Source organism: Lineus longissimus, chromosome 8, assembly GCF_910592395.1.
Source record: "Lineus longissimus chromosome 8, tnLinLong1.2, whole genome shotgun sequence".
NCBI classification, from domain to species: Eukaryota; Metazoa; Nemertea; class Pilidiophora; order Heteronemertea; family Lineidae; genus Lineus; species Lineus longissimus.
The window spans coordinates 8,882,932-8,906,325 of NC_088315.1; the positions used below are offsets into that span (position 1 = coordinate 8,882,932).

Here is a 23,394-nt window from a genome sequence, read left to right on the forward strand (position 1 = left end):
TATCAAATATCTTCTAAACTAAGCATTTGTTTATTTTGATACTTCCTGATTTTACTTTTTTAGACATTTTTAATTAGATTATGTGTAATTCATAATTAAATAATGAAATATATAGCCAAATTTTGCGACGGAAACATCAAATTACCGCAAAAAAGTGCGTCGCGGGAATTTTTCCGAAATTCACAAAATAATCGATGTTCAAACATCAAATAAACTCATAATGCCAATCACATTTGGTGATCCAACCGCACTGAAGGTCCCCAATGGGTTGTTCAAAGATGTGAAATATTACCTGATCGGAAATCTTGATGAAAAGGTCCGAATTGTCCTCATAAATTTCGCCAGGATTTTTGCAGAAATCGAAATGTTGTTGAACATGTACATGCACATGCACTACACATTGTACACAATACATGAACAGTTTTCATTATTAATATTGGTAATGTTTGTTGGTTGATACCGCCTTTAATTTAAGGGCCAGGACTAGGAGGTCACTGCTTTTAGTTGCACTTTCTGCCGTTGAGCGTTTCCTGACATTTTGTCGTCTACAGACAGTTACATCCTACACCATGAATCGCCAATGCCTGTGCTACTGCTACTGCTATCTATGGCCCATGGCCATAGGCATAGGCCATACCGTTGGCGTTGACATTACTCATTAGGGGTTTCATTATACCCCATTGGCATTAGGCTATATACGGTAATGGTATGGCTGGTCAGTTACATAGTCGCCATTCCTAAAAGGCAATAACTACTTTGCAAATCTAATTTCAGATCCACCAACTTCTAAAAGATGGCGGTGGTAAGCGAGACACGTATCTCAGTGAGATGGTCAGCCATGCGATCGCTGACAACAAGGACCACGATGACTACAGTGAAGCTGTGGAACTCTTCGAAGTTCCAGTTGTTTCTGTAAGAATGATTAAGACATTAAATAATTCTATAGTTAAAGTAACCTCAGATTATCTGTACAACAGAGCTCTGAAAAAAATAGATTGGCACTCTTACTGAAAGCTCTATTGAGCAGGTAAATCAGATATGGGAGCTACAGGTCTTCTTGGGTCATTCAAATAGCTGACTTTCTCAGAAGTCCTTAAATATTTCAAAAATAATTAAAGACAATGTCACAACCACAGGACAGTGGGACCTCACTTAGAACCTCACTTGTGAGATGCATGGCAGACAGTCAGTCCATTTTTGATCAGAAAGTTGCCTGTCCCAGAGAGTTCCATCCCAGAGCTAGTGGTCAGGGTGGTACCTTTGGCCAGTATTCCTCTATTCTTTATTAGGGACCAGGTCTGAAGCACATGAGCTGGAACTGGTCTCCAACTCCCCATTGACATTGAACAGATTAAAGTAATCATCTGTTAGCTTTCTTTTACTTTGATAGAGTGGTTGACTCATGTTTGAATTTCGTTTTTCAGCCCAGCTGGATAGTGATGTGTGTCAAGTGTGAATGCATCTTGCCGTATCCTTTGAAAAAAACTTAAAATCCTATCTTATGGTGATTTGAAGTTGACTTATAAAATGATATATCTGGTTCTCTCAATTTCAAATTCTGTATTCCCAACTAAGATGATGCAGAAAGTTACTCAAACATCTTAAACAGGACAGGATTAAGATAGAATTATTTTAACCGGAAGAACTACTTTTGCAAACGTGGTCATTACTACACATACATTGAAAAATCATAAACTGTTACATGTACAAATAATCCAGGTTTAGGCCCAGGCCTGCTCTGGTTTAGACAATGACTAAGAAAATACGCACCTCGCCCAATCTAGATAACCTGTAGAAATCGAATATACCTTACCTTATACCACTGGATTATTTTCTTAACCCTGATTAAGGACCAATGCATTTAACCTGGAAAATTATGACATATTTACTGGAGTTGTTGCTTGTCCATCCCAGGTAAGTAATAATACTGGAAAAATGTATAGGTTTGAATTTGATATTTCTCTAAAATGATTTCTCTAAGATAAAGATATGAGACATGTTGTAGAAAATGTCTCATCAGATTTGCCCAATTGACATCTAAATTAAATTTGTATTTTGGACTTTCCTATTCCTGGTCTGTGCGTTCTTAATTCCGGACAATTACTGGTGACATACATCCCTGGATGCCACTTTTTTGAATCCCTCCCAAATTTCTTTATCTCCATTACAGATTCCTGAAGCTGATCTCCAGTCTCTCTGGGCGATGATAACGTTTTATGGCGGGCAATGCCAGCGTGAACTTAACCGCAAATGTACCCATCTTATAACCATTAAACCATTAGGGGTGAGTGGAATGTACCCATCTTATAACCATTAAATCATTAGGGGTGAGTAGTCATTATTCCTATGAACCAGTGACATTTCATTAAAAAGGACATTTTGATGGCAGCATTTGATGGACAAGAGAGGTAAAATTGTTTTGAAAATTGACATACAATTTGTATCTGTCATCAATTACAAAATGTCTTCATTTGTGAGTAGGCAGGTACATGTAATCTTGTCATTTCTGTGTAGGTAGGTAATTTGATCATTTCTGAGTAGGCAGGTAATGTTATCACTACTGAGTAGGCAGTAATAATCTCTGAAAACTTGTTTTCAGGCAAAATATGACTTCGCAATAGAAAAACCTGATCACTTAGAAATCGTTACTCCCGACTGGGTGAGCGATTCTGTTGACAAGAAGGCCAGGCAGGATGAGACGATTTATCACCCAAAGTTACTGATACTGGAACAACCGCCGCCAGACATTGAGCCAGACTCGGATAGCGGGGAGACGATCGTGGATGCAGGACCGGTGTCGCCATCGCGTACGCCCGATCTGTCGCCGCCAGGGGATGAGCTGGTGCAGACGCCGGTCGCGAAGGAGGCGCTGTCCAAGATGGTGCTTGATAGAATGCAGGTGAGAAGTTTGGCTGCATTATGAAAAAAAGTCCGGGAAATGGCTATTCCTTATTTCCAGGTTGGTCCAATCAATGATCTTTGCATGGACACTCTGCCTGTGTAGATGTGTCTGGCTTGGACAGTGGCTGAGTATGAATTTCCAAGATAATTGACAGCGCTTTCATAACATAAAAATTGTCGTAACACTCTTTAGCTTGTGTTATGTAGCATTGCCTCAAAAATGGAGTGACAGAAAAGAAGCTAAAATGAAACATTGTCCTTCCAGGCTGCTGATAGAGTGGGGGAAACGCCTGAAGCACAGCAATGCCCCGTCACACCGAACCTACCCATGTTCAACACGGGTACCGAGACACCTCGTACGATGCTGCGTAACATCACCAACAGCCACGACCAGCCCAAATCGCCTGCCAGGATGGGGCCGCAGAAAGTCAGCCAACTTTTGCAGACTCTTGGTAAAAATGGCCGCGGTCTGCAGCAGGCAGTGCAAGAGCCACCAATCATCTACTACGGACATGAACCATCGGAAACTGGTGAGTTCAGTATTCTCCAAATATAATGTTTCTTGTTTTGTGTAGATCACACTGGGCCTACGTCCACAATATGACCGACTGGATATTACAAATCGGCTCGTCATGGCCTTTGTCCTGCCATTTGAGTAGGTATATAAGGTTCACCAGACAATAGCTAACACTTCAAGTAAGGTGTCTGAATCCTCATCACACTTTTGGCGTTCCATGCAGTGGACACTGAGAAACTGTGAGTGTTGTAGATTGGTCCTGTTCATTTCTGGGCTAATTTCCTACAACTTTCACTCATCAATATCCTGTGACGAGGGCATTCCTGATGTTTCACTAGCGCTTCTAGGTAAACTGGTGTCCAGTGAGATCAGTCGTTAATGTGATCTGTCTTGTGTGATAAGTTTAATCTTAGTGTTATTTTTTTTCAGTTCCCCCCGATCTCTGCCTCCTGGGCTGCGTGTTCTACATCACAGACTATCAAAAGTACCTCGACAACAAACAGATTGAAACGTGGCAGATGGTGATAGAACAACATGGCGGTCAGGTGGACCAGGCCTACTCAAACAGAATAACCCACTTACTGTGCGAAAACCAGAGAAGTGACATATTCCAGTTGGTACGTTTTGAATACCTTGTCTCCCAGAACTGTTTGCCTGTTTTCTTATAGAAGACAATGAACTCATCAAGTTTTTGGGCTGTCAAAGTTACGTAGTGGAAGTTGTCAATTCTAAGGTCCTTAGTGTTTCACCAGAAATCTGAAAAGGCTGGCACTAGAGAAGGGCCATGCTTTAAAAAGAAATGCATTGGCCTCTGATGAAGAATAGACAGATTACAAATCTCAATGATAAATTTGAAATTTTCTATGATCCGGGTAGGCCTTTGACCAAATCCCTGATACCGTCCGTCTCTGTATCAGAATCTTCAGTTTCATTACTTCGATTCAGGCCCTTAAGGATGGCAAGCGGGTGGTGACTGCACATTGGTTGAATGACTGCCTTATCCGACAGAAGATGTTATGCCCGTGGCACGCGCTGCACGTTCCATCAATATACGGCGATCATAAGCCTTGTGCTAACCAGGTAGGGAATTTTCCAAAATTAGGGTTCGATTTTTCTTGCAGTGCGATGTGATTTAGAACAATATGCGACATGGTGACACAAATGAGCGGCGCAAAGGCCCTCGGCATGAAAAAGTTCTTTGTTTGCATACGTATGCTTTTATGTAGACCCCCTCCCTCTACTAATCATCTCGTACGCCCTTGCATCAACCCCCTCTCCCTTGGTGCATACTTTGTGGACAGCCCATACACTTATTGGTGTATTCATATACCTATCTCTTGCGTTCTCCTTTCAGATAATTTGTGTGACAAACTTCGAAGGTGATGAAAGAACAAAAATCAAACATATGGTAACAGTGATAGGTGCAAAGTACACGGGTTATATGACACACAAGAACTCAGCATTGGTTTGTAAAAAGTAAGTAGCGTTCTTTTCAGCAACAAAAAATGCTTTTAAAATGCACAAGTTTTTCAATCGCGTGCCAGAAATGTGTTGCTGGTGTAAAACTAAAAAACCTCTGATCTCATAATCATGTAGTTCTCAATAAGGTAAGGTGGTGCAATTGTAGCTCCGGTACAATTATAACATCTATGTGCATTGATGTGTGCTTCCATCTCTTTTCAACATTGCAGGGACCTATAATTGTGCCACTTTACCTTACCTCTTGAAACAGTTATAGAAAAAATACAGATTACATATTCTGTCTTGCATTAACAATAATAGTACCATTGAAAAGTGCATAACTGTCTGGAGTAGGTGGTGTAGTGGCTCACGTGTCTGACTTGTGGCCATGAGGTCTCTGGTTCGATCCTCACTGCGAGACTCTAGGCAAGTCTCTTTGCATAAATGGCCTTACGTGTACACCACCCAAGTGTATAAATGGGTACTCGTCAGAAATGCTCAGGTTGTAGCACTGATTGAGCCACTAATCTGAGTTCCTAGGAAAGGTTTTAGGATAGAGGGGTGTTAGCCTAAGTCAAATTATAACCTAGCCTCTGCCTTTGTTGATGTCAGACTATTAACAAAAAACTTTTTTCTTCTCAGAATGGGTGGTCTGAAGTACGAAAAAGCCAAGGAATGGAGAATCCCAGTGGTCAACGTTGCCTGGCTCAGTGACCTCGTTCTCGGCAATCTCGATGCCCTACGTATTCCCGTCCACAAAAACTATCATCAGTTTGGCTTGGAAGATGACTTCAAGATCGACAATGCCAAAGTGACAAAACTGCTAGGTAAGTTGTGGGTAATAAACCCTTAATACAACACACTAATCGACTTCAATAATGCCCAGTGACGTAACTATTTGGTAAGTTGTGGATAATAAAGGCCTTTTACAAAGTACTAATCGACTTGATAAAAATTGCTTGGCGCTGAACTCCCTGGGGAATATCACAGTCCAGCTGCCGTCACCCCTTTTACTCGCATTCAAATGGACCATCCCTGCCAGCAAGGTACCTATTTGGAGCAGTACAACGGTTAAGTGGGATGCCCAAGGACACTTAGAATAAGCAGTGTTGATTATTTGGAGAATTGAAACCTAATAAGCCTAGTTGTCTATGATTATTATGATTACCCTTACAAAAGTGTGCAAATGTGATTTTTTTTTTTCAGTTGGATGGCGATCACCTCTAAAAATACCAAAGGATCTCATTAAGAAATATCAACCCAGTCTGCTGCTGAAGAAACCCGAAGATAACACCGCTGAAACTGCCAAACGGAAATTAGAGGACGCAACCGAGGACGAACAGCCAAGTAAACGAGCGAGATTAACACCGACGTTCGAAATGGAGACCCAGGAGGAGACGTCGACCGAGACGGTAGCCACTGATGAGGGGAAACCGCGGGTGATGATTACGGGGATACGGAAGGATTTGGTCCCTGCTCTAGTCGAGGTGAGGCTGCCTTTGAACTCTCTTTGGGGATAGGCTGTTGGAACCTCTTAGCCTCCACAACTTTGAGTACCTCTGTACATGTCTTCATTCTCACATTTTTCTTCTTAAGGTGTTTAGTTCTTATTATTTTGCATTCCGTGATACCAGATGTCTCGGAACGTGGTTTAGGCACAAAATGCCCGGAGTCCGGGATTCTGAATCTCCAGGGTGTTTTTGCCCTAGATTAACATGCAGCAGTTTGAAAATTGACACATACTTTACGCTTAGATACAAAAATTTTGCTGATATGCTGATATATATTTTTGCTTCTATTGATTGTTGACTTCATTTGGTGCAAGAGTTATGCACTAGATATAAAAGTACGAGTAGTTCAATAGCTGCATAGTGAGAAAAAATGAACACGATCATAGTAGGGCTTTAACTTGAGCAGGTGGCCTCATTAGTTGTTGACTGATTTGGAATCGTCCCTTTCAGAAAGTGGAAAAACTTGGCGGGAAAATGGCGACCCGTTCAAAGGAGGTCACACACTTGGTGGCCAGCACGCTGTCACGTACGATGAAGTTCTTCACAACCGTCCCCATCTGTAAACACATTGTCACGCCTGCTTGGATAGAGGAGAGTGCAAAACTTGAGAAGTTTTTGGGTAAAATATTCTCCTTCTATGCATTCAGCAACATCATTATGGGTAATTCTGCAGTTGAAACAAATTAGGTTGTAGCCCTCAGGGTCAAGTCAGTCTGTCCCCGCAGTCCATAGATATGTACCACTTTTGTGGCCACTTGAGTTGATTTGAGGTAGCCTCAAGGAGGACCATTTATACATCTCAATCTTTCTGATTGTATCGTGTGTGTCAGTCTTGTTGTCAATAATTCTGTAAACCTTGCCAAGGTGGCAGCACTATGGATTTAACCTGCACTACATTTTACCATATTCCTATCCGCAGATGAACAACCATATGCCCTCAAAGATAAAAAGAACGAAGAAACATTCGGAATAAAGTTGTCAGAGTCGCTCGCCCGAGCACGCAGAGTTCCACTGTTTAAAGAAGTCAGATTTTATATCACGCCAAGCACGGAGCCAGGTGTCGGGCCATTGAAGGAGATTATAGAGAACGCTGGGGGGACTGTCGTGAGCAGAAGATCGCCGGCCAGGGTCATAGCAACACAGAAAACATCTCAGGTTTGTACCAATGCCAGTTTTAAGACTAGGCCTCTCAGTGACCCCAAGTGCACAACTGTTTCACTCAGTTATCCCAAGTGCACAGTGTGTATGTCTGAACTAGAAGGGAGGGGGAAAAATTTCTATTGTGACTTCCTTCTAGAAGTTAGAATGGAGAAATAAGCCTGTTAGTATGCTTAGTTAAATTGTATGAGAAATGAAGTAAGTCACATAATCATACCAAAATAGACTGATGATTAGCAAGCGCTAAGAAAATTAATTGACTAGTTGATAACTGTTTCTTGGATTGTATTTGCTTCCGACCATCTTTAAAAGTACCGTATGTTTATTCGCGTTACAGGGTCGACCGTCTTTCATCGTTATTGGTTGCGAAAATGACCTTCATATTCTTGGCGACATGTTCGACAAGCAAGTCAGTAAGTACATGTACCTTTTATTGAGCACCAATTGGATTTATTGGCGTTGTGGCACTGCCTTCAGCCTAAGGTGGAGTCCCTCACAAGCATGTTTCCCACATGGTGGAGTTGGTCTTTTGCTTGGCCTGTCATAGGCACCAGCTAGAAGGAACCTCATTATTACGTCTCATTCGAAGGACAAATACTTACATGTACATTTGTAAATTGAATCATCATTTTGTCTGCTTTCAGCTGTATACAATGCAGAATTCGTCCTGACCGGTGTCCTGAAACAAGAGTTGGATTACGACCAGTTCCATTTGAGAGTGTGAACTGGACACTGGATATTGGACCTAAAGCTCGGCGCAAAATGGTACTCAGTCTTATTTTGCACAGTCATATTCTGGTAGGGACCGAGTTTCTTGTGACACTAATAACACTGTGCTGCTGTGTGCTGATGACTGTCACTGCCTCCTGACCCTACCACTCGATGGCCACGTGTAAGACATTTGTTTATCTTACTGAGGCCTGGGTACTTGTCTTTATGGTCCCAGCCGACAAAGGAGGAAGGATAAGATCATATTAGTTGTGTAGCGGGTTGTGTGTGCGTACGTGCATGTTTGCATGTATGTCTGTCTCTTTGTATCTCTCCTTAATTGCTATTGGTTGATCAAAAAAAGTTCTGTGTTTGTAGGTTCTGGGTGAAAATACAGTGGAACCTCTCTATTAAGGACACCCTCGGGACTGACAAGTGCTTTCCTTAATTGAGAGGTGTCCTGATTAGAGAGGTCAAATTGAATAGAAACAACCAATTTGGGACCAAACCTAGTGTCCTAAATAGAGAGGTTGTCCTTAATAGAGAGGTGTCCGCTAAGGGAGGTTCTACTGTACACAGATATTTTTTCTCTCAATGCGACCCCAAGTAGGGTGGAAATCTTAAATTTTATTTTAATTTTGTAACATCTGGTTGTCGTTGTTTCTTGTTAAGAATGGTATCAAAACTACCGGGTAGGTAAACCAATACTCATTTTTTATGTAAATATTTGTAAATGATGTAAATACTGTAAAGTAGGGAATGATGCAATGTGATTGCATTATTTATATCGGGACCATTGTATTGTTTTACTTCCTGTACCAGTGGTATATTTGGGGTGTGGCGCATGAGGCGTGCGTCTGCCCGTTTTCGTTGGAGAGCAACGATTTTCAGGATGTCTCCCCACAAGAACATATAATGTACTAATGGTTTTAGCCCTCGGGTGCCCAATAACCGCATTTTGGCATTATTCCAAAATTAATTTTCAGATCCTCCCTTGTTTCCAAGATTGCTTAGGGGCTGTCTGGGTGGCCCTTTAGGAAATTTCAGTACCAGATTGTAGTCATTTAGCAATAAATATTTTAGACTCATTCCTGTCAGTGACTTTATATCTGTATACATATACTGCATTTTGTAATTTTTTACCGCTGCAGCATGTAAAAATAAATGTTTTATTTACAATCAACTGTCTTCCATTGTTTGTGTATTGTCATATGAAGAAGGTATGTGACTGTTATAAATTGCTCCAAGATGTTGAGAAATTTTGGGGGAGGGTTGGTCGGAATGAATTTTAGAATGGATCAGACCGAAATTCGTTCTGGGTTACAAAGAAGTCCTTAACCCCAGCAGTAACGAAACTGCCATGATAACGTACGACTATATTAAGCTCACTAGGTGAGCAAATATTGCTACTGTCCCGATATTTTTGCAGACCAGTGTGCAAGACAAGATGGCCATGAGCAAAATTGCACATTGACCAAGCTTGCAGGGTGGTTTGGATTTTGTGCTGGGATTAACATCATCATCATCCACATCATTGTTCAGCTCAGTAACCCGTCGTGTGCCGTATGTACTGTACCCCCAGTTATATGGCACAGCTCAACCCGCTGGCCATGGAGGAATTCCTTTATGGCCTAATGGTTGGTGTATTGTCTCCAGAGTTGGAAGTTAAGGAACGTTGAGCAAGGTCAGGCCATCAAGGAATCCTTTATAGCCCTGTGGTTGGTGTGGATGTCCCCATCATCAAGGTGAGCAATGTTAGGCTTGCATTGTAGCGATTTGGTGGATGGGTGGCATAATGCGTGTTAAATTGGAATTGATGTAGCTCGCGGATGAGCTCTCTTTGTCCAAGGTGGAATGGTGTGTTGAATATCTGAAATATACAACCTCACCTGACCAGCCAGGCTATCGACTAAGGATTCTTTTTTAACCTCCACAAATAGGCAAACACAAGACTTGAAAAAAACATAATTGCAGTATTTTTTACATTAAATGCATAATTTTATTACAAAGAAAGAAGGTATACATATGTAAATATAAACATAAAATGGCATGAAAAAGCTGTAATATTTGAAAGCTGTTTAAAACATGATGAGATTGCTTCATCGACATTTGCTGGTACTTTAAATTGATAAAATCTAAGAGATCTGTCTTTGGTTGTACTCAAAGATAAAAGTATACAAAGCGTTTCATCCCCTGACCTCCCTGAACTGAACCTCTGTCCTATATCTGTAAAGTTCATCGTCTTTTCTCGCCGACTGCAAGGCAATGTATTCATAATCCTCGACGGTGACGTTAAATCCAAACGAGACGTACAACGTCATCATGACGGCGAGGAGGAATCGATCCAGCGTCATTATGGGATGGCACCATAATATGAACGTCAGGCAGCTCGTCCCTGGATGACGCATCGCACGGTAGAGGTGGCGGGCTGCCGGAGACTTGTACTTCATCGGGTACTCGGCTCCAATGCAGTAAAAATACACCTGAAAGGAAAACGATAACAATAGAGACTTGCATTTGGATGCTATCTGAATTACTTATTGGAAAATAAAATGATGAAGTGAAAGTTAAAAGACTCTAGCTATATCACAGCGCCCAATCAAATCAATATACTTTTTAAAAGGGTAAGAATACACTCCCCCAAGTCTTTTCTCAAACAAATTGTAGGAGAAATGCTTATTTTTGATCCAATCTTGAAAATTCAAAGATTCACACCGAATTGAGACAAAGAACTTTCCATTCCACTTATTTAATTTAGCATCTACTGAGAGAAAAAAGTCTGAACTCCACCCAAAATTGGAACTTTGACATCCCCATGATACAGGCCTCGTCCATTTACCTGTTTGAGTCCGATCAATTCTGCTAGGTCCATGGTGAGTACTGCTCCTAGTAGCAGGACCCAGGCTATGACATGGATAACGACGAAGACAGTCCACCAGAAGATGCTCTGAGAGGTGTCAAGATGCCATATGATGTACTCAGTTACTGGACACCAGTGTGAAACAAGAGTCTGAAAGTCAAGAAGAGATTTATAATTTATGTAATTCATTGTCTCCAGCTTATTTATTGTACAGATGGCAAACCATGAAGACATTGGCAGTACTTTTGTCAGAAAGGTCCGATAGAAAAGGGAATCTAACGTGTGTCCAATTTTCATCAGGGTTGTACTAACTCCAACTGGAATATCAAATAGTTTCTAATCCAAAGTACTTTCACAATCATGAACATCAATCTCGATTCGACACTCAATTTTCACATTCCACAAAACTTGGCCTTGGTTAAAAATCATCAGATGCACTTACATACAAGACAAAAGAAGTCATCAAAACATAGAGAGATCTCTCAACAACGATGCCACTCCTGTTGCCATAGATGAACCTTTTGAAGCACGATGACGCCATTATGCTGTGTTGCAGGATGAAGAGTCCAACCAGGAGAAAGTCCCAGAGCAATGCATCCCATGAGCTCCAGTCACCTGAAAAAGAGAATTTGTTCCATGTACAAGTACAGTAGAACCTCTCTGTTAAGGACACCCTTGGGACGTACATGTACTGTCCTTAATACAGAGGTGTCGCCCTGATCAGAGTCACATTGAATGGAAACAACCAATTTAACTTAAGTCTTAAGACCATAAGGCATAAGTACTAAACTAGTGTCCTTAAAGAGACTGTACATATACATCATCATCAGTCAATATGATCAGATATATTTTGTGCCATGAACCAGTAAGAAAGTATCCTTGTTGTTTCACTTGTCCTGGCATGCATGGTTGGTATCAAAACCAACCTTGTCATCAGTCATGACATGAGCCCCGAAAAAATACACTAGGCCTATACCAGATACAAAGTCAGATTGAGATGAGGTGTTGGCTACTCAACTCACCAGGTTGGTTGGAGTTTTTGGGCCAAAACTGGCTTGAGCAGAAGCTCACAAAGAAAAGGGTTGACATAAACACACTACAAAAAGATATGCAGGCGATTATCATGAGTGGAATACGTTTGAATAGTGTCTCAAACATGATTTTGTTGACAAAAAATCTTCAAATGGACATCAGCGACCCCTATATGATGTTTTTGTTCTTTACAATTGTAATTAAATACTTATCGAAATCCGCTATAATTGCCTATGGTTCATTTCTTATGTTTAAAGTATAATTTCATTTTTGATACCAATTTAAAGATTCATAAGTCGACAAATTGAAAGAAACTGTTTAGTAACATATATTGTATGAATTGTTATACACACTTTCTAATGACGTAGTTCACAAGCAGTGTGGCAAGTGACGTGTCGAAGGAGTAATTCTTTGCAATATTTTGTTATTTATCACCTTTTAAGAGTCGATTTTGTAATTCATAAGGAGGATGAGGCGTGCCCATGCTGGTGTGTATCTGTCAGATTTGAGAAAATGGGATGAAAAGGTGTTTCATGGCAGAAATATCTACCTAACACTACAGTACTGCATGCATTGTACTTTTGTTGTAGGCCCTGGCCTATGACTATGTTATGTACTGTACTAGGGTACAGCCAAATCTAGTACAGATTAAGTCTCATCTAATCTACCACTTTACAAGGTCGACTATTTTAATCAGGGTGTCTTGTGGCTGTTTATCAGTATCACAAACTTCGGCTGCTGGTAGGATAGGATGCAGCCATGGATAAAGTTGACCATGACAATTAACAACTCCCAGTCCCACAAGCTTGCAATCAAAGTCAAATGGAGGCTTGGACTTCAGTGTATGAAATGTACAGCGTCTCGTCACTGTGAAACCTTGTGTCAAGTGTTCTTCGAATTAACGTAGCTATGTTACACACATGTGGAAAATCCGTTTCCCTTCTCAATCTAATGTTCATGTCAACTTCTTTTCAGCGGAGGCCAGCTATGCAGCTGCCAATGGCAACAACCAGATGGTTGAAGATGAGAACGAGAGACTGGAAGAAAACTTGCAGTTTAAAGTCAAAGCTTTGAAATCTGTAAGTCTATACATGCTAGGAACAGCTAGGAACCTATTTACTCCTAGTTGGAGAAAAGAAAGTAGGGTTAAGTGCCTTGCTCAAGGACACAAAGACAAAACAGTGGTAATCCCACCAAGTATTGAACCCACTACCTCCTGATCATTGGCAGGCGCCCTAACCACTATGTCACAGATCTTCCCTAACTCTGAAACGACACCAAACAAACAGATAACCCGTTCTTGCCATTCATTTCAGCTGAGCATAGATATAGGAACAGAAGTCAAATATCAGAATAAGATGTTAAAAGACATGGATGAGGACTTTGACAACTCTGGTGGAATACTGAAGGCAACAATGGGGAGGCTGGGAGCGATCGCGAGATCCGGTGGAAATCGATTTATATGGTCCCTGCTTCTGTTTGCCCTGTTGGTCTTTCTAGTCTGTTGGTTGATTATCAAATTCAGATGAGAGGAGAGATCTTAAGATACTGTTTGATTCTTGTTATCAGATTAATGCAAGGTGTCTTTTCAACTTTTGTAACAATTTCATTTAACAATGAAATGTACAAATTTAGGCTAGGCAAATGTCAACCAGTCGAATCGGCCTCTGACCAGATTGGCCCCTGGTCAAAACAGCCAAACTTTTACTTTTTAAATTCACTCCTGAGAGTCTCTTTCAGTTTGTCTTCTTACCAGATAAAGGCAAGGTGTCTTTTCAAATTTTGTGGCCACTTCTGTTAACCTGGGAATATAGGCAAGGCAAATGCTTACAATCAAACCTGGAGCCTTGCATTATTTCTGTAACAACCTGTGTGCAGGTGAACATTAGAAGAATATTTGTTGATTTGCCACCCAGATGAACTTGTCTGGACATGTCTAAAGTAATCTGGGTGTCAAAATCACCAGGTTATAAGTTTGTGGTGTTCTTCATGAATCATTTGACATTGGTGCTGACTTCTCATTATCATATTTTATGGGCATCAAGAAAAGTGTATAATTTTTCAGTATTGGTGAGAAGTTTTTAATGTTCTTCAGCGTTCACTCTCCACTTGGAAGTGTTATCTATCCTCCAGGAGGTGTTCCTCCTCAATAATGGATGAACATTTTTTAACGTGCCTCTGCGCTTATCTTCAAGATGATCTTCAGTTATTGTGTTGTACCATGATAACTGGACCTGATTGACACAAGTCATTTTAAAATCACATTGTAAATATGGACAATGTACATGTATTTATTTTTGTAAATAAACTATAAGAAGTAGATATGTCTTACTTTATTGACAGGGGCTCTTGACACTACAGCACTGTGGCTCCCGTGTTTTGCTCAAGGACAAAGATAGGAAACTGCATTGATCCATCCAGGAGTCAAAACAATTACCAGTCATATTTCCTTCTGGTCCAATACCAGCGAATGACTCCAAACAATTAGTCTTCATACATGTTTTATTGATGCTGAGAAACAGCCGGTGGGTGGAGTGACCCCGCAACACACTGCTGTGGTTGCCGAGGACTAGGGCTGTACCAATTTGGAACATGCAGTCTAAAAAAGACATATAGCGCAGTAAAATTTGTTTGCAGCAGCAATCAAATTGATCTTGCCTGATTAATCTATGGATTAAATCCCCAGATCCTCCAGTTTTGATAAATATGGGAAAGCGTATCCCAGCCTTTGAAAATTCAGCCATGGTCGAATCCTGATATAGCGCCCAGTGTATTAACACTTGGGAACAAAGTGAGTTACATGTTGGAGGAAGTCCCCAAGGAGAGGGTCCAGGCTTACCGTACTTGAAAGCTACCGAAGTCCCATTCATCATTTTCAGAACAAAACAAGATGAAGATGGGATTGCTGGATATTTACAATCGGTTTAATATAAAATTCATAAGCTGTACACTTGAAAATACACTCATCCGTGGCAGTGTTTCGAAATCGTTTTGTTACAATGGTTATACAGAAATGAGATACATGAACAATTTCTTTTAACCTTTAAATTATTTTTGACTATACAGGCAGTAAGCTCAAGCTCCCCCCACAGACACACTATGAATTGGTTGATTGTACACTTAGTAATGTCTCCAAATCATCTTCCAAGGACATTTAGCGACATTCTTCAGTCTCTTGACTTCAAATGTTGCTTGAAGGCTTGCGATAACTCAATTGTTACATGTACGACAGCATACATGTACTGTGTATTACCCCTACATATTTAACTTTCTGAGTTACAATGTAATTCAGGAAGCATAATTTCATCTACGATCCATAAAAATAAAACTGCTAAAAGTCTAAATTTACAAATAAAAGCATTTGGCGACATTCTCAAGTGCACTATGATACTAGCATAAATTACATTTCTACATCTCGTTATAACTAATAGATGGAGTTACAAACATTTATGTTCCACAATTACATATACCTCAAACGAAATTGAACGCTCGGCCTCGTCTGTTACCCCAACCTTTTTGATAATTCCCCGATGCACTCCATTTTTCGAAGTGCACCCTACGTTACAAGCATTTCTAATTTAAAGAGAAAATACTTGTATTTTCAGAAGTCACAATCTGTCGCATACATAAGCTCTCTCCAACAAACACATCACTTTCACCATCCAAACAGACACTTCTTTACTAACTATACTAATAAACCATGGGCACTTCCAGGCACTGTTGATGGGGTAGAGGAGTGTTTACAGTAATATGGATATTATGTACCCCGTGTGTATTATGTACACTGTGTGTAACGGATATTGTCAGTGAATGAGATGTTTTCCCAACTTATATCTACCCAATCGACAGTGCCTGGAAGTGCCCATGAATAATTAACATTTCGTCAAAGTTTGAGGAGTATTCAAACCTCACGGCTCACCACTCAAACATCCTCCCTAGTCCAAAGAATCATCTACATTTCCAGCAATGGAAAAATTTACACTTTCTATCCAAAAGACAGTCCATTTAACAGGGATTAAAGAGCCCTTTTCCCAGATGCGTAGAGCAACCAGAGGTTGGGAAATAGCGCATTTGACTGTAGACATCTATTATAAAGATGTTTTCTTTTCCTATTGTACAGATATCATTTTTTTGTAAAGGTGTTTTGTTTTCTATGTAGACTTCAGGTGTTGCGAGTGTATCTGGCCAGGGGCCTACAGTAGCCTCACGAAATCAGTGGACAGTCAAACACCATGTACAGCAGTTTGCGGGAAGTCTAAAAGTTTGTCCTTTACTTTGACTTCTTCTGAGCTGTTCCAATGTTACACTGGTTCACCTGAAAAGAGGAAAAAACATTTATCGTGCAGCAATAGTCATACTTGACATTTGAAACATTCATTATATTTATAAATTATAATTGTTTTTTAAGGGGTTATCTGGACAAAGGACGTTCTTATTAGAAACCTGGGTCAATCAACACTTGAATGACCTTGATGTATAAATTACTCAGTTTTTCAGCTCAAATGAAGTTACGTCAAGAAAGATGCTTTAGCTTTAGCAATTGAAATAAAACAGTTGGAACAATCTCTTACCTTTGTAGCAAATCGCAACGAATTGAGAGTCTCGCTAAAGCTGTCCTCTTTCGGGGACACGTTGACGAACATGAGGGTCTTGCTGTTGCCACCCAATGAGTTTTGGAGAAGGTGTGTGAGCTTGCTGTTACGGTAAGGGATATGATTGTCCTGTAACAGATCGTAGAAACGGGGTCAGACAGTTTCAAGTAGTAATACCAAATTACGAAATCTCATTTCACTAAGCTGATTTCAAAATTATTGCTTAATGACCACGTGTAATATTGTCCAATCAGAGCAAAGAAGAACGACTGGTTTAAACTGGATTTTGAGGTCTGGAAAAAGGCCTAAAAATAAAAGGGGAACTTAATGCAAACTGCCAAACACATTAGAGAGGTTTAGAAAATACATGAAGAGAGGTCAAAACAATTACTATACAACCATACCTTGTTAGCCAGGGCCATGATGACATTGCCCAGGTTGCTGAGGCTCTTATTGATGGCCTGCGTCTCCTTAAGGCGTGCTCCTTGCGAGCCAGATTCCTTCAGCCGCTCACTGCCAGCAAGGTCGACCAGATTCAAGTTTCCTGGAAAAGAGATAGGAAAAAATGGAGATAATGATGACAAAAGCCTGGTTGCATTTCATAGATCCTATGTAGTAGTAGTAGATACGTGAGAACCATTGTCAGAAATCAAATTTTATTTCATAGAAATTAGACACTCACCAACGCAGGACTCTCCTGTTACTGAATTATTACCAGTGATCTTCATACGGAATACACTGTGACTTCTCGATGAGCGTTCGTTACATTTGGTTTCCGCGACTGCGCGATTATGGGATGCATTCGTCAAGAGCGTGTGGACCTGCTCCTGTGTCTTCACGTCCACCAAGGTGAGGTTAGTCACAACGACCTCGTTGCTGTTTGGTCCTGCCAGTTTGATGTCGTGTTTCTGGTCGTCTTTTCCCTCGCCCAGCAGGTCGCGTAATGTCTCGTTGTAGATTTCAAGGAATGATGCTTCCAGTAGATACTGAAAAATACACAAAGATGGTGTTCATAATTCATTGCTTGATAGAAAATACTTGTTCTTAAGCATTGATTTGATCATTACGGTTCCAGATTTCATCAACTTTGTAAATGACAGGTTGTCTTGATTGAGATTTGTACATTTATTTTTTTGTTATGACGCAACCATGAATTTTAAAGACTTAACTGAGTTACTCTTCAACCCAAGCTACATGTATTTTTTACCTGCCACCCTTTGTTTTCTAACTGTTCAACCCAAGCTATTTCTCACCTGCCAGCCTTTGTTTTCCAGATCTTTCGAGGTGTGGAATATTTGCTGAATAGCCCGAGGTATCATGCCCATTGTCTCTGTATCTGTACCATTACCCTCCATTGTATATGTCTTGCCAGAACCCGTCTGGCCGTACGCGAAGATACAGACATTGTAGCCATCGAGAGCACTCTATAATGAAAATATTATCAAATTCATCACTGATTTTCCTCTGGTGCCAACTGCTGTCCGAGACAGGGTACTACTTTATTAACATACTGCATTATGTTATGAGATAGTCCCATTAGTTTCAACACATATTCATGTCACTGAAACAGCTGTGTTTCATTCTATTTTATTTGCAAAAGTTACGACAAAGGATTGCCGTAGTCTGAAGTGTGACCTGTTGGCTGAACCATACGATGAATGAGTGAGCAGACGATCTCTGGTGTTCTGACAAATCATATTTCATGATTGAGGACTCTTCCACAAAGATATGGAAGTTCTTCTTTCTTTACAAAAATCATATCTTCGCAGAAGACGTTTCAACAATCAAACAGAAGTAGAAAGAGAAGAGACTTTCTAGTGGATTTGATAGGCCACTGTGCCAGCGACTGTTCTATCTTTCAGTGTTGGCTCAGCACACTGCTTTGAGAGACAGTTGTCCCTTGCACACTATTGCTCATGAAGGAAATACATAAGGGCTTACCTGAACTAGTTGGGATATTTCCTCGAATACGCAGGCCTGAGATGATTCGGGAGAGAAAACCCGGTCAAATGCAAAGTCGTGGCCCTTTCCATTACTTCCATTTTTGCCGCTACTTTTTGTCTACGGGAGAGAAAAAAAAACACTTTGAATGTTTTCAAAAGCCATCACTGACAGTTCATGCATATTTCTGGCGAGCAAAGTCATGGTACTCATTTTGAAAATGAGCCAAGAAGAAGTCTGCAATTGTGTTACGTCTTGAGGAGTCAAAACATTTTCGATTTCAAGATAATTACAAACTTACATCATTCAAGCTTGATCCGGTGAGTTTCTCCATCTCTAGTGTCTTGCAGTCGTCGGGGAAGTGCATGTGCGTGACGACGCCATCTTCATTGTCCTTGAGCTCTTCTCCTAATAGGGGGCGTACTCGGCAGAACACGCGGATGTTACCCTGAAAAGTTCATCAAGATTGTTGAAGATTATGTACCAAACACGTTTTTTTTGTAACTCACATCTGGAGAGTTGGAGGTGGAGTTGCCTACTTGTTAAAGTGTGTGATTCATAACTTGTACAACTACGGTTTGCATCCAATGCAGACAAAATGTTTATTACCTAGGGTAAGTCACTTTGATGTCTCAACACTTGAATGAAACAACTATGGGTATTTTCTGGTCTCTACGGCGAGCAAAGTACTCGATCAAGTGGACTTTATTTGTTGAAAAATGTCGTAGAAGTCAGCATACTTTTTCTGATTGAAAGAATATCAAATGGGTAGAAGGATTCTACACTAAGTATCGGAAACCTTCGATCAGCAGGCACAAGGTTTATACCGAATTCTGTATTTTATACAAACCTTTAGCTCTTGAATCGTATTATGCAATTTCCTTCTCTCTGTCTCGTGTTCGATGAGTTTCGATGCCTGGTCTTCATTCGCCTGTATTTGTGCAGCCAGACTTGCTTTCAGTTCAACGATTTCACTGTCTTTTAACCTGCCGTACTCTAAAGATTGCTCCAATTGAATCTGAAAGAGGGAAAATCAATTTTTTGTGTGGACACTTAAGCATATGTGCCTACAAATGATTTGTTGAAGACACACAACTGCTTGGAAATCAGGAGTTTTTGAACATCTTAGTACCAGTAACAAGACTCTAAAGCAATACAATGAAAAATCACAAGGAATTTAGTGGCCGATGATCCTATGCTACTGTAGACCCCAAACCAGCATACCTTGGTAGCCCCGAACTCGGCATTGAGTCCCGCTTGGGCAGACGTCAGCTGAGCCAGAGAAAGTTTAAGGCCGGAGATCTCCTGTGTGGCTGCGTTTATTTCACCCTGTAGCGTGTCCCGCTGTCTTTCTATCCTCCCGTTTGACATCTGCAGATCTTCCAAGTCGTTGTGATGTTTCCGCTTCATTTCTGTGGTGGCCTGTTCAAGATCCCTGGAAGAGATATTGAAATATGAATTTTTTAAACATTGGGTTGAGCGCTGAGTTTGAAAGCTGAACAAGGACATCATAAACATATTGAGCGATTTGTAATGAACATATGTAGAAGGAAACCAGAGACCCAGGGGAAACCTATGCTGGCATTGGGATTCACCCTTTTCATAGCATAGAGACGTACTTAAACCAGGATTCGTACATATTTTGGAGTCGAGTCCAACACCTAAAGTCAACAGCAATTACCAGCCCCGAAGCATATCAAGTCATACCTCAGCTGCTTTTCCAAATTTTGCCTCTCTTTCGACACTTCATGCTTCTCCACCTCTTTGACACCGATGTCGCCTTTAAGCTGAGCATTCTGCGCCTCGAGAGCTTGGATTCGTGAGTTGAACGTCTCGATGCTGGAGACCAGGTTGTTGTTGGCCGACATGTTTTTGCCCAACATTTCCTCCATGTCTTGGAGGCGACCCTTGTAATCCCATGCGGCACGTTTCTTCGCAGCGCCACCTGCTGAAGGAGCTGAAAACAATGCGAAAGACGCTTTTGTCAAATGCAGTTTAACCACTTCAACTAAAGGGTGTATCCAAATGTTATCATGCTTGAAGCTCATTATAATCTGAAGTAAGAAAATTAAACCAACAGCCTACCTTTTGCAGCACCTGCAGGTGGTTTCGGAGCTCCTCTTGATGTGCCAACTGGCCCTGACACACCTGAAAACAGAATAAATCATAAAACATCCTCATCGTGATCAGTAGGCTTTGCTGCCCTCCTTAACCCATTTTAAGAAAAAATGGCACTACACGCCAAAAAAGTTCAAGAAATAGTTGTCAGAATTTCACTGCAACTTCAACTGGGACAGCTCAAGACACATTAATGGGAATACAATTGGATTAGGAAAGGTTTTTATAATGTAAAGTTGTGCTAAAGTAACCTAGTCTGAAGAATGACATGCAATCATGCAAAGTACATGAAAGCACGCACCACAACAAGGTTCTTGTAGAGATGATCCTGAATTGCCTAAAAAGCAGATTAAGAATCACTGTTACCAAATTTTAGGGCTTGACATACATGTTACTACATGGCAGGTAAAATAGCGAACTGCTGCCTTATGCCCTCATAGTTTTCAATTGAAGTTCGCCAATTTACCCAACAGGCATAAAGGTATGAATACCCATCAATAATCTGATGAAATATTGTTGTATTTGCACAGGTTACAAACGTAATAAGTCCTGAATTTGCCTTCTAACGTCCGGATCCTTTATTCTAACACTGCTTCACAAAATTATACACACCAAAGTCATAATTGATAAAATAGTTCGTCGGGATGACGATTCGTGCACGTGATTATAAAATACTCGGGAGACTGGAATAACTCTCTATCGCTCTCTTTTTATCTCTCTCTCTCTGCCGAGAGCGTGCGGACAGCTGTTTTGTATTCACGCGCAGCTTTGTCTGCACCAATCAGGGGGCAACGTTGATGCGTCTCCATCCAATGAGGAGCCGCATCAATGCTGACGTAATTGATCACGCTGGGGAGAATGGAGGATTAAAAGTAGACCGTGGGAATTTTCACAGGTATCTTATCTGAACCCAATTCCAATAATCCCGCACACTTAATTCCAAGAATTACACATTACAGTGCTACTCATAAGAAAGGTTTTACAATTACTATACAACAATATCTACTGTCATTATCAATCTCTTATGTTTATGATGCTGCATAAATATTAATTCCGTTTCAAGGTTCTTGTATTTTACTCGTACTTCCCAGTGACAAATCTACAGCGCCACTGTAAGTGTAACTTTCATAAGAGACAAAGAGGTCCAGCAAAATCATTCGGCAACTTAAAATTAGTAGAAAACACTTACTCCTTTTGAGGGTAGCTGCTGGTCTCCCCGTGTTTGTTCTCGAAGGGACTGGCGCTGCATTTCTTGTCTTATTCACGGTAGGTCTTGACGTGGCATTTCTGGTTGGACCTGTATGGGATCGTGTACCGATCGATGACGGCCGCCCGTCCAGGAAATTGGTAGTCTTTGAAGACCTCGTCCCTATGGCTGATGGGCGCCCGTCGAAGGTGTTTGTCGGGCGGGGGAACTTAGATCCAGCAACAGCACCATCAAATTTCTTTGTGAATTTGAGTTCACGCTGAAAAACAGACAAAAATATTACTACATATTAAACTTTAAAGTACTAAACTTGGTTAAAATTATAACTGTAGTATAATAACTCAAACTCCAATTTTGTCACAAGTTAAGAAACAAGTGAGAAGGACAGCAAACCTGGCATCGTTTTACACTGAGATTCTTACTGGATCAAGGTCATCAACTGCCTTCCTCTTCACTGGTCCAGGAGCTGGTTTCTTTGCGGAAGACATTGGTAGTTTACTTGGAGGCTTCAACTTAGAGACCATCGTAGGTGCCTTGTTCACATCTTGTGATGCAAGGGGCTCTCTCTGCAAGGATGATGGAAGAACAAAACTGTAGGATGCAAGTTTATTGATATCTTGGAAACAGAGAATGACAAACTTGAAAAACTTTGCACATACCCAAATATCACTATCAGCCTCACTGCCCTCAGGCTTTATTTTGGCTAGCAATTCGTGCTAACACATGTATTGGTTCGTAGGGCACTGACTGGAGGGCCACACAAGACAAGGGCAGGGGTCAATCGGAAACACACGTGCATATGCCAATTGGAAACAGAGATCAACAACAATGTCATTGACGATTGTCAACAATGTGAATGTGAATGTATGGCCATGCCCATGCCATGGGTAGCAATATTGAATACGCCGTGGCAGATATATCTCTTGACGAGCATGCCCCCTGGTAGCCCCCTGGCCCTTTTCCAGACGCGCATACACAATCATGGGTCAAAACCAGGGTCAGGGCATGATGACCTATATGGGACCCTACAGTACATGATGCATGCATGCATGCAATGATAGAGTTGCCAGTGCATTTCTGCACAGTTCAGAGTTCTGAATTCCTAAACTTTCAATCGACTTATTTTCATTATTGCACCGTGATCATGTTGTGCGCGTAGTGCATAGTACATGTCAATCAAGTAATGTTCATCTACCTCTGACTCAGTACCCATTTTTTTATAATTTGGGTGTTTTCTCACGGTTTTCAGCAATGTTTTCGTAAAAATTTGATCAAAAAAGCCATTCAAATTTCCGGGCACAAAATTGTTCTGTTACACGAGTTTTGATTGGCTATATTCTGAAAACCGTTCAGCCATTCTGATTGGCTCGCTTGAAAAATAGTTTCTA

At 40.9% G+C, this 23,394-nt stretch overlaps 4 protein-coding genes across 4 annotated transcripts; 2 read left to right on the top strand and 2 right to left on the bottom strand.

The window, feature by feature from the left end:
• Positions 1-163: 163 nt before the first annotated feature.
• LOC135492271 (PAX-interacting protein 1-like) lies at positions 164-9,439 on the top strand. The gene is made up of 16 exons (XM_064778626.1): positions 164-316; positions 775-912; positions 1,425-1,468; positions 1,851-1,914; positions 2,171-2,284; positions 2,600-2,899; positions 3,167-3,431; positions 3,848-4,035; positions 4,364-4,498; positions 4,773-4,894; positions 5,522-5,706; positions 6,086-6,366; positions 6,841-7,009; positions 7,310-7,545; positions 7,886-7,961; positions 8,193-9,439. The coding sequence occupies exons 1-16, from the start codon at positions 221-223 to the stop codon at positions 8,270-8,272; spliced, it is 2,493 nt and encodes an 830-aa protein (XP_064634696.1). The 5' UTR covers positions 164-220; the 3' UTR covers positions 8,273-9,439.
• A 796-nt stretch (positions 9,440-10,235) lies between these two features.
• LOC135492336 (nurim homolog) lies at positions 10,236-12,360 on the bottom strand. Its single transcript, XM_064778742.1, has 4 exons — positions 12,139-12,360; positions 11,559-11,731; positions 11,096-11,266; positions 10,236-10,739 (listed from the first exon to the last, which is right to left on the bottom strand). Exons 1-4 carry the CDS (start codon positions 12,272-12,274, stop codon positions 10,443-10,445), a joined length of 777 nt encoding a protein of 258 aa, XP_064634812.1. The 5' UTR covers positions 12,275-12,360; the 3' UTR covers positions 10,236-10,442.
• A 141-nt stretch (positions 12,361-12,501) lies between these two features.
• LOC135492337 (BET1 homolog) lies at positions 12,502-14,468 on the top strand. Its single transcript, XM_064778743.1, has 4 exons — positions 12,502-12,636; positions 13,124-13,227; positions 13,465-13,709; positions 13,969-14,468. Exons 1-3 carry the CDS (start codon positions 12,618-12,620, stop codon positions 13,675-13,677), a joined length of 336 nt encoding a protein of 111 aa, XP_064634813.1. The 5' UTR covers positions 12,502-12,617; the 3' UTR covers positions 13,678-13,709; positions 13,969-14,468.
• Positions 14,469-15,060: 592 nt separating this feature from the next.
• LOC135492289 (carboxy-terminal kinesin 2-like) lies at positions 15,061-23,294 on the bottom strand. Its single transcript, XM_064778655.1, has 14 exons — positions 23,202-23,294; positions 22,429-22,572; positions 21,989-22,265; positions 20,767-20,829; positions 20,389-20,638; positions 19,906-20,116; positions 19,532-19,699; positions 18,983-19,129; positions 18,682-18,801; positions 17,994-18,164; positions 17,423-17,726; positions 17,145-17,284; positions 16,720-16,869; positions 15,061-16,463 (listed from the first exon to the last, which is right to left on the bottom strand). The coding sequence occupies exons 1-14, from the start codon at positions 23,217-23,219 to the stop codon at positions 16,419-16,421; spliced, it is 2,208 nt and encodes a 735-aa protein (XP_064634725.1). The 5' UTR covers positions 23,220-23,294; the 3' UTR covers positions 15,061-16,418.
• Between the last annotated feature and the right edge of the window lie 100 nt (positions 23,295-23,394).